Source organism: Mastigoproctus giganteus, chromosome 10 (assembly GCF_048544385.1).
Source record: "Mastigoproctus giganteus isolate SK-2022 chromosome 10, ASM4854438v1, whole genome shotgun sequence".
NCBI classification, from domain to species: domain Eukaryota; kingdom Metazoa; phylum Arthropoda; class Arachnida; order Uropygi; family Thelyphonidae; genus Mastigoproctus; species Mastigoproctus giganteus.
This window is the reverse complement of record NC_143584.1, coordinates 41,223,092-41,235,116: the sequence shown is the minus strand read 5'-3', so window position 1 is coordinate 41,235,116 and position 12,025 is coordinate 41,223,092. Positions and strand designations below refer to the sequence as shown.

At 36.5% G+C, this 12,025-nt stretch overlaps 1 protein-coding gene across 3 annotated transcripts in view; it reads right to left on the bottom strand.

Annotated features, from left to right (window-relative positions):
• Nucleotides 1-12,025, bottom strand: part of LOC150078996 (kinesin-like protein KIF21A) — a 755,520-nt gene that overhangs the window by 4,134 nt on the left and 739,361 nt on the right. For all 3 annotated transcript variants that reach the window (XM_090383539.1, XM_090383541.1, XM_090383540.1), the window contains one exon: nt 3,202-3,401. In XM_090383539.1, the coding sequence (XP_090239665.1) occupies nt 3,202-3,401 (200 nt within the window). The remainder of the gene's footprint in view (nt 1-3,201; nt 3,402-12,025) is intronic.

The following is a 12,025-nucleotide window of genomic DNA, read 5'->3' as shown; positions in this document are numbered from 1 at the left end:
AAAAATGATAGATGAAGGTTATAGATATCTTTTAAAATTGGAAATATCCAGCCGTATCATACACTTTTTCCAAACCAAAGAAAATCAACAAGAGGTGCTTGCATTTTATTATTATTGGCCATATGGGGCAAGGAAGCCTGAAGCTTATGCTGCACCAGCCAAAAAAAAAAAAAAAAAAAATGTTTCTGAATTACTCCCAAGAGATAGAAGTAGAAGAAGGGAATCACCAAGGAAGAGAAGAATTATGTCCAGCTCAGGACTCTGGATGTGCGAAGGTCCCGAGCTGGATATCATTCTTTTCTTTCTTGATGATTGAAGCATCCCATTTCCAATCTTATTAAATTAGCATTAATTGAGGCCCATGATGCAAGAAATCAAGCTTATATAGCATCAGCCAAAAAAAAAAAAAAAAACCTTCCCATTTCACCCATCTGGTCACTCGAAATGTTGTCTACTTCAGCATTAAAGTTATTTAAGCTAACAAAACTTCCACAACAGATGGAAGTCTGTTCCAGCAATCAACTACCCATTGGTTAAAGGCAAACTTCCACACATCTATTCTACAACTGTATTTGCTCAATTTGAATCTATGCCCCCTCAGGTTCTTGATCTGAGCAAGTCGAAGTATCATGTCAGCATTGAGCCTGCTCAAACCATTTAAGGCAATTAGATCATATTGCAGGTACCCAGTCCCCAGATGCTGCAACTTGAAGAACTTCAGCTTTTCTTCTTAAGTGCACCCCTTTGTTCCTCTCACCAGTTTTGCTGCTTGTGTCTGTACTTGTTCTAGCAACTCTATACAGGTGCATTATAGCCATAGTAGCTTATGCGCCATTAAACTCCCATAACAACAACAGCAACTCTACATCCTTCCTAAAATGAGGCCTCTAGACCTGTATGCAGTACTCAAGGTATGGCCTCACCATTGCCTTATACAAGGGGTTAATCACCTTGTGTCTGCTAGCAAAATTCCATTATATCATTGACAAGACTCCATGACCTACTCTGGCAGCTGTCTGCACTGCTCAGAGAACTTCATATTTGACTGCACAATTACACCCAGGTCTTTTTCATTCTCCACCTCCCTGAGTGTAGTAGCACACAGTTGATATGTTTCTCTTGGGTTACTGTTACCCATATGCAGTAATTTACATTTGTCAATGTTAAAATTCAGTTCAGTTGCCACCTCTCAGTCCATCTGCTCAACATTTCTAGATCCTGTTGCAGTAGATCCAACCTTCGTATCATCTGCAAACTTGGACATTAAGCCTGATATACCTTCAGATATCACTGATAAATACACAAAACAACAATGGGCCCAGCACCGAACCCTGGAGGACTCTACTAATAACATTAGTCCACATACAGCATTGCAGCAGTGTCCATTTATTACCACTCTCTGCCATCTCCCACTCAACCATCCCCTTATCCATTTCAGCAACTTGCCTTAATACCATACTGCTCCAATTTGTACAGTAGCCTTCCATGTGCAACAGTATCAAAAGCTTTCCTGAAATCCAAGTATATATGATATCAAAATTATTTTCTGCATCCAGTTCCTTTGTGTCCACATTGTAGTATCCAATCAAATTGGTCAGACAAGACTTCCCCTTAACAAACCCATGCTGTGTCTGAACTATTACTGCAGTCTTGTCTAGGTGATTCTGCATCACTTCCTTAAACAGTGACTCCATTATTTTCCACGGAACAGAAGTTAAACTAACAGGTCTATAATTATGTGTCACCCTTTGAATCCCCCTTTGTGAATTGGGGATACATTTGCACATCTCCGGTTCATGGGGAACTCCTCTGAATCTAAGGATGCTCTCATAATTATGGCTAAGGGTGTGCTAACTTCCTTCACTGCCTCCTTCAATATAATTGGATAGATTCCATCCACCCCAGGTGCCTTTTTTATGCTTAACTTCAACAATTTCTCCTGCACTTTGCTCTCCGTTATTACAAAATCATTTAGCTCCCTGTTAGAGTTTAGTAAACTTCTGTCTTCCCCTTCCTTACAGAATTTCTTATGTGTTTACGTAGATGCAAAACACTCATTCAGTTTGTCACTATCTGAGCAGGATCATCAACAGTCGAACTACGAACATCAAGTGGACCAATCTGATTCATCCCTTCTAGATTTTACATAAGTAAAGAAATCTTTGTTGTTTTCCTTTGCCAAGGATTTCTCATAATCAGCCTTTGCTTGCTTACCTCCTTTGTGACTCTCTCCCAGATGAGCTTAGGTGTTATTGCCTGAGTAATGGAAGATGTGAAGCAGGTCCAAGATTCCTTCTGACTCTGACAAAATTTGCTTTGACACATGACCATGCTTTGTTTTGAGCCTTTTTTGCTACTGTGAATTCTGCATTTCAGCATGGTTTTGTAAATTGTTGGAAACTGAATCAATGTCTTTTGAATTGCAATTCCTACTTCCTGTGATGTTCTGAGTGGTGTTAATTGGCCCCTGGCTGACTGTGGCAATATTAAACATTGCCAGGTATTTAATTGACATCGTGATCAATCTTCCACCTTGGTATCCCTGATGGGTGGCATGGTCTTCTATTGTAGAGAGTGGATAACGTGGGGAGGTGATCACTACCATAGAGATTGTCTTTGCAACCTATGGTAGGAGAGTATTAAATATTATTCAGTTGTAAGTAAACTAAATGGCTAAGTTTACAGAATATAAACCTACAGAGTTTTATTAAACGTATAAAGTTATATTATTAGGAATTAATTCATAAGGAAACAACTATATTTACTTTTCATTTCATTTAACTTTTGACCTGAAATGTAACGCTGTGTACATTAATTAACTTGTTTTCCAGTACTAATACTAAAATAAAATTAAGTAATGCAGGAGATCATGGCCTTTCAAAACCCCTTACAATCTATCTGTTATCCAAGATGCTCCACAGTGGGATTGCAAAAAAGCAAAAATTATATTTGGAATAGGAGATTTTATATTTATTATACTGCGCATTTAATGTATGACACTGTTTGAAAAAAAAAAAAAAAAAAAACCCTACACTTATAACTATTATATACAATAAATTGCAGTACAGAAATTTAATATTTTTTGTGACATTTTTATGATAGTAACACAACCCAAAATTCATGATTTTCTAATGAAATTTAAAAGATCAGTATAACTCCTCAAATAAATATATTTTAGAACATTTAATATACAGTACTTGCCTTGATGCAGTGAATATATTAGCTGAGTTTACTGCAATTGAGTTTATTGAAGTACCATGTGCCCGTACCTCTCCCAAAAGTTGGCATGTGTCTGAAGTCCATAATTTTACATAGCCTCCCAGACAGCCACTCAGAAAGAAGTTTCCACTTGGAAGAAAGCTGAGAGCAGATATCCATTCTCTATGGGCCTGTTTCAATGACTATAATTTAAAATAGAAATAAGAGAAAATTTCTTAACAGTTAACAATAAACAAGGTGCCCTAAACATAAGAAAAATACAATTATATTTTCAAAGTTAAACATAAAGAATAAACCTATAGAGAACAATACATAATTTTCTTTTGGTTAATTTATTCACTGAACTGCATACCAATTAACAGCCAAATAACAACACTGGTTCCAACTTCTGTTATTTGGTATACTGAATTATGAACACCTTTTATTTCATGAAATAGCAAAACTGAATTAGAAAAGAAAAATTAGAAATATGGTTGTTTAACTTGAGAAATATAATGTATTTTGTCTATGGTTCCAAACTTTGTGATCACGTTTATTTTTATTACAGTAAACACTTGATTTAATGGACCTCAATTTAATACATTGGAAATAACGGACGGCATTCACTAAAACAGAATTTTCAACCTGCTATCAGCTAAAATATATTCAAAATAAAGAAAGTTTAATTTTCAGTTAATCAGATGGCTGGCCTTTTTTCATTTATAAATATGATATCCTGTAATCTGAAAGAGAAACTAAAATATCGTATGATTAATTTTGTTCTCTTTTATGACTATTGAAGTAACTGATTGAAATATCATACCTAAATTATGATTACAGTTCCTGCTGTTATAAAAAAAATTATGACCAAATTCATAAGCAGTGAGAATGGATCCACTCTAGAGTGAAACTTGTGTCAGAACAAGAAATTTTGCTTTCATGTGAACTTACTGTAATTCATTTAGTATAGCCAAAAAGTGTGGTGCAAATTAAAGTACTATTTGTAGAACAGTGCTCTAATGGGAAATACTTTACACCAAAATAGAGTTTCCATTAGATGCTTTAATTGAAAGCCACATCGTTTTTTTTTTATAATGGTATCTAAGAAGAGATAAGGAAAGAAAACATATAAATCTGATGATTTCTGAGAAACTGAAATGTTTAAGCCCTTCTCTTCCACTCCACAACATTGTAAATACAATAAAATACAAATATTGTAAACTCATAGGAGTATTAGGCCTGACGTAGCCCAGTGGTCAGGAGCGAGAGTGCATAGCACACGTTCCTTGAGTGGACCGGGGTTCAAGCCCGTGACTACTAAATACGATAAATATTTGTATTGGCAATTTATTGTAAACTCTACTGACTTGGTTGTCGTGCCGGAGAATAAACAGAAAATTTATTGAAATGTTTTTTTTATTTTAGAATACCATTCCAGTATCTTTGTCAATTATGTGTATTTCTTTTGAGTTTAATGGATACTGAGATTTAACAGACAGATCTCCTTTTTGGGCGATCCTCCAATTTGGTTCATTAAATTGCAGTTTTACTGTATTTCTTAAAGGAAAAAAATATTTAAATATACATCTATAAAACAAATTCTATAAATATTTAGGTATGAGACATGGGAGTTTATTCAAGCAAAAATGCATTTAATATGTGATTCCTGAGCATCCAAGACCATTTGCAGACATCAACTGAAGTTTCTCACAACAAAAGCTTGTGCTTCTACAGAGATGCCCTCCACAGCAGCTGTGATTTCATTTTTCAGTTCTTCAACAAGGTATAGGTCATTCCTGTAGGCACTGTCCCCAGGAAATAATTGCAGGTATTCAGATCTCGCAAGTACAGTGGGCAAGGCCATCCAATATACTGAATAGAGAAGATCCTATCTTTAAAATATTTATTCAGTAAATGAAGAATTGCATTTGCTGTATGTAGTTTTGTCCCATCTTGTTGAAAAATGTTTCTACATTGTTTTATTTATTGTTTAAAAGAGTTTGGAGCTCAGAGTGTTCTTGAAGGAGCAGCATGTAGCATTCTACATTAACTGAATGACACCAAGAAGACTAATCTAATAATTCCAGCTGATGAAATTTTGCACCATGCTGCTTATTGTTCAGGATGCAAAGGTATCCTCAGGACTGTATGAGGGGGGGGGGGTTCTCACTGTCCTATGCAATACTGATGAAATGAATCACAAAACACAATTTGTTTTTATTCGTCAACATTAATCTTAGATTAATGTTGACATAAAAGCATCTGTAAGTATTTATTTTAAATCCAGCTTTTAGCATTAGCAGAAGCATATGATGCAAGAAAGCAAGCTTATGCAGCATTAACCAAAAAAAAAAAAAAGAAAAAAAAACTTCCACTTCACCCCTCTGTTCGTTCGAAATACCTGTCCAGCTGAGCCTTAAATTTATTTAGGCTATCAACCTCCACAACAAGGGATGGAAGTCTGTTCCACCAACCAACTACCCGCTGGCTAAAGGCAAATTTCCGCACATCTATCCTTCATCTGTCTTTCCTCAATTTGAATTTATGCCCTCTCGGGTGATTATTCTAAGCAAGAGGAAGAATCCAATCAGCATTCAGCATGCTCAAACCATTCAAGACTTTATACACCTCTATCAGATCACCTCGCTGGTGCCTAGTCTCTAGACACTAATTTGCAAAACTTAAGCCTTTCTTCGTAAGAGCAACCCTTTGTTCCATTCACTAATCTTGTTGCCCTTCTATGTACTTGTTCCAGTAGCTCTACATCCTTCTTGAAATGAGGCTTCCAGCCCTGTATACAGTACTCAAGGTGTGGCCTGACCATTGCCTTATACAAGGGAATAATCATCTCCTTATCCCTGCTAGAGAAATTCTTGTATATCATTGACAAGACACCATGAGCTACTCTTGCAGCCCATCTGCACTGCTCAGAGAACTTCATATCTACCTGCACAATTACCCCAGGGTCCTTTTCATTCTCTACAATTGTCAGTGTAGTACCACAGAGTTGGTACACTGCTCTGGGGTTGCTGTTTCCGATAATTAAAATCCCCCATTATAAGACTCTCTGATTTACTGGCCCACTCTATTTCCCTGTACAATTTCTTATTATACTCATCAGAGTCATTAGGCCTATAGAACACTCCTACTCTCAATTTTGATCTCCCAATGCTTATGTCACACCAAACTGACTCGACCCTGCTCTGTTCAACAATGTCGACTGGCTTCACTTCCTCGGATTTTATGTATTTATGTATTTCTTAACTATAGCATAACCCCTCCTCCCTTCCTATCCTGTCTATCCCTTCTGTAGACATTGTACTCCCCAAATTCCAGTTCTGCATTCCTTATATCTGTGTGAAACCATGTCTCTGAAATCCCAACAATATCTGCCTTTGATGTTTTGAGCAATACCTCAAATTCATCAAATTTATTTACTAAACTCCTAGCATTGGTTTACACACAAGTATACATGCACCTGTTCTTTTTCTTAGCTACCCTATCACAACCCATGTGTTTACTTGTACCCCAATGATTCCCAGCAGTCTCTGAAATATCCTGCATCTTATTTTCCAGGCTGTGGCTCATTCCAATAGAAGCAGTGCAAGAATCACTTTCACCTCTGCCAGTGGCTACTGTTAATCTATTAGTCCTTGTATCCCCCCCCAATCTAGCAGTTTTCTGACCCACCTAACACTGCCTCGATAGCATCAGCAAACATTCTTGCACCCTTTCTATTTAAGTGTATCCTATCCCTGTAGAAGCAGTCTCTCCTGTTAACAAGTACAGACCAGGCTGAAAAAAATTCTACCCCTTGATTCAGAGGGCAACTGCACACCCCCTCAGTTCTCCCCTGAGCCACAGCACTCCCATTAGCTTGAGCCTTTTGCTTTGCTGCTCTGGTGTGAGTCATGATTTCGATTTAATTTCAATAAAATTTCAATTTCAGTACAAAATTAAAACCCTAAGCTAATATCCCAACACAGTTATAACACTATATTTATGTTTCAGTATCGAGTGTTATCTACGAAATCCCTTTATATAACTTCCGTATCAAGTTAAGTATTAATTATTTATTTTTTACTAATTATTTATGTTACGTAACCCAAGTCGTTATATGTATAGTTAAAAGTACAATTAATTGACAATGAAGTTCAACACGATTAATTATCTGATTAATTGACAATATTATGTACTATATTAAGCTTATGCTATCTATTATCGCATAACAATGGCGGCAATTTACGAATGGTAAACACGTGGATTTGATACCCTTTCCGATACTAAGTAATACCTACAAAATCTCCATCTAAGTTACTTTAAACTAAGTATTGTAAATAGGAATATAAAGCTACTCTAGAAAATAAGTTAATATGCCAATTTAAGCTAATAAAACAGAAAATAAATCCGAAAAAACTTCTCTGTTCCAGGAGCGTCAAAAATGTACGTCCGCACAGGCTACACTCGTTCTCAGACTTTTTTTTTTTTTTTCCTGGAACAGAAGTTAAACTCACAGGTCTATAATTACTTTTGTCAGCCTTTGTTCCTCCTTTGTGAATTGGGGTCACATTTTCACATCTTCAGTCCATGGGTACCTCCCCTGAGTCCAAGGAAGCTCACATAATTATGACTAAGGATTTGCTGCCTCCTTTAATATAACTGGATAGATCCTATCCACCCGAGGTGCCTTTCTTGTGTTTATCTTCAACAATTTCTCATCCACTTTACTCTCAGTTATTACAAGATTATCTAGCTTACTGCCAGAGTTGAATACACCTCTGGCATTCCCCTCGCTGAATAATTCCTCATGTGTGAATGTCGATGCAAAATATTAATTTAGTTTGTTAGCTACCTGAGCAGGATCATCAACAGCTGAACTATCAATATCAAGTGGACCAATCTGATTCATCCCCTTTCTTCTACAGTTTACATAAGTAAAGAACTCTTTGCTGTTTTTCTTTGCATCCTTTGCCAAAGATTTCTCATAATCTGCCTTTGCCTGCCTAACCTCCTTTGTGACTTGGTTACGGACCAGCTTATATCTATCATAGGCTTCCATGTCACCCATTAATTTATATGCATCCCATGCATTTTTTTCTCTGCCATGTGTCTAATTAGTTCATCTGACATCCATTTAGGCCTAAATCTTGAACAATATTTCTTAGTTGGTATGTAAAGCCTAGTAGCTTCCAAGATAAGTTTTTTGAATGCTTCCCATTTTGAATTTGCTGTTGGTAATATCATCAGTTGGTCCCACTGTATAGAATTTAAATACTGTCTCAGACCATCGTAGTCGCCTTTATGAAAGCAATAACCCTTCCCTTTACCCCTGATGGTAGTTACTTCTTTGGGTAAATCCCACTTCAGCACACTGTGATCGCTGCCACCTAGTGGTTCCTTTATCTGCAGATTCTTAATGCATGAAGAATCACTACTTATAATCAAATCAAGTATATTACTCCCTCTAGTATATTACTAGAGGGAGTAATATACTTGCCTCCCGAACATGCTGATGTTGAAAACAATCATCCAATAAATCCAACAAAAGCCTTGCTAGTGTGTGAGTGACCAACCCACAAATTCCAATCAATATCTGGGAAATTAAAATCCCCATTATAAGACTCTCTGATTTACTGGCCCACTCTATCTCCCTGTACGTTGTCTTATTATACTCATTAGAGTCATTAGGCCTATTGCACACTCCTACTCTCAATTTTGATCTCCCAATGGTTATGTCACACCAAACTGACTCGACACTGCACTGTCCAGTGATGTCGACTGGCTTAACTTCCTTGGATTTTATGTATTTCTTAACTAATAGCATAACCCCTCCTCCCTTCCTATCCTGTCTATCCCTTCTATAGACATTGTACTCCCCAAATTCCAGTTCTGCATTCCTTATATCTGTGTGACACCACGTCTCTGAAATTCCCACAATATCTGCCTTTGATGCTTTGAGCAATACCTCAAATTCATCATCAAATTTATTTACCAAACTCCTAGCATTTGTGTACATGCAAGTATACATGCACCTGTTTCTAGCTGACCGGGCTAGCCGGGTGGGTAAAGTGCCTGCCTGGCAACCCAAAGGTCGCGGGTTCGATTCCCGCCTCGGGCTTGGATGAAAGTACTGCAAAAACCTTGGGAGGTGCATAATGGCCACAGAAGCCTATGCGCCAACAACTACCAAAAAAAAAAAAACTCCCAGCAGTCTCTGAAACATCCTGCATCTTGTTTTCCAGGCTTCTGCTTATTCCAATAGAAATGGAATGAACAATAATTTGAACTTTTAGAACTATAATTTCAGATTTCCTTACAGATATTTTTCTGCCAGCATCACACTTTGTATTGTCTATCACAGAACCACACAGTTTGAGGGAATGAAAGAAACAAAGGAAGTAGTATTTCAAGAACACATATGACTGAGCTGGGATGTATGGCAACTTCAATCAAGGAGTGCTTAGTGGGTCACACCAAAAAAAAAAAAAAAAATTTATAATAAATCATTAAATAGTATGAACCAGAGCTGTAATTCTCAATACATTTTACATTAATATCAATATTTTTAAAATAATAAGAGAAGTTTACGTCAGTATAGTACGTGTACGTAGAACACTTCCGTATGATACTCATTGGAAATTAAAATGAAAAATCGAAAATCTTACATTTCAGTAACACACAATTAAAAATCAATTTAAAACAATTAAAAATCAATTTAACACAACTAAAAATCAATTTAATGCAATTAAAAATAAGAAAATTATTTAAAAGAATTTAACAAAAAAATTGCAAAGGGGTTTTCCTTCCTGAAGCTGACAATGCTTTTCGACCATATGTCATGATCACAGGAATGAAAATTACTGAAGAGGGGTGAGCATGAAACTTAAATAGGGATTATTTGTCTTCACGCATGCATGTAAAAGCCCACGAATCGGAGATCAGATATGGCCGATGAAGATTGTTGTTGTTGTTGTTATTTGGTTTTTAGGAGCATTAGCAACTAAGGCCATATTGCTCCGGGATATGCGGTGGTCATTCCCTGACCTTTCCGCATCCTCCGTATTTGGTGGTGACGGGCTCGAACCCCGGTCTAATCAAGAAGCGTGTGCTACGCACTGCTGCTCCTTCCCACCTGGCTACGGAGGCGCCTCGATGAAGATTAAAAATATTCTCGTGTAATTTAATTTCTACAGTTTCTGCAATTAATAGTCGCATATAATTACTTTGGACACTAAGTATTTTGGTCTCATTAAATAAAAAAGTATGTTTTTCGTTTACGGCATGAAAGGCTAATTCTGATGCATCAGAATTAGCCTTTCACGCCATCTGAACGAGAAGCATGAGCTGAGGCCGCACGTTGATTAACACGAATATTCAGATTATTCAGAGGAAAATGTGTTGAACAATAGTCATTAATTTGTGTTGTGAACGAGGAAAGGACTGAGCAATTGTTTAGTAGAGTGTAATTTCCGTATTGGCCTGGCCACAATTTTAAATTCGGTATCTTTAAAGAATCTGTTAAGCTGTTTGTAGATAAGTGGAGGTATCTGAAACAACTGAATCTAACTTATTAGTATAATCAGGTTTATCGAGTATTACCACTGTATCTCCTTTATTTGCCCTCTGTATAATAATGTCTTTATTATCCCGAAGTTCACATAAAGCTGAACTGTCATGTGTATTCAATTTAGGAAGTCGCGTTTCTTTTATGCTATTCACCACCAAAACAAAAGGCACGTTTCTTTTATGTTATGGTGGTGAATAACATAAAAGAAACGTGCCTTTTGTTTTGGTGGTGAATAGCATAAAAGAAACACAACTTCCTAAATTGAATACACATGACAATTCAGCTCTACGTGAACTTTGGGAAAATAAAGACATCATCAGCCAAAAATCTAATCTTGTTGCCCTTCTCTATACTCGTTCCAACAGCTCTACATCCTTCTTAAAACGAAACCTCCAGACCTGTATACAGTACTCAAAGTGTGGCCTGACCATCTACTAATGCTAATGCTAACATTGACATTATTATACAGAGGGCAGATACAGGAGATACAGTGGTAATACTCGAAAAACCTGATTATATTAATAAGTTAGATTCAGCTGTTTCAGATACCTCCACTTATCTTGAAGTAAACCCCGGCACTATTTACCAATTTGGTCAATCAATACAATAAAACATTAACCACGTATCAAAAAAACGACTACATTACTATGGCTCAGTTAAAGGAATTGAAAACCAGAACATACAATATTCCTGTACTTTTCGGTCAGGTAAAATTACTGGTAAAATTTCCTATTTGGCCTATTGTTTCCTACAGAAACTCGTCATTTTCATCCTTGGCCACACATGTATATAGCATTATAAAACCCTTTAGACCTTTAGACAGGTAATACAATTTGGGATTAAGAACTACGATACATTATTTAATAACCTTAAGGACTGTAGACTTGGCGACAATGACAATTTATTCTCACTAGATGTTACCTCATTATATACGAATGTAAACATTGAATACACATTAGATATTATTTGGGATGTGTTAAATAATAACTCAATACCGAATCATTATATGAAGGTTCTTATTAAGGAAATTTTTCACTTAATTAAACTGTTAGTTGAGGTCAACTATATAACCTTTTGAGACAAAGTGTACAAACAAATTTTTGGTTTGCCAATGGGATTAAGCCTGAGCGGCTTAATATTGGAGATCTATCTCTCAACGATTGAGCATATACATTTGATGCCTTTTTGACTCCGTATCACATATTATATCACATACTATGGGAGGTATTTAGATGATATTCTAGTTATTGCTGATAATAG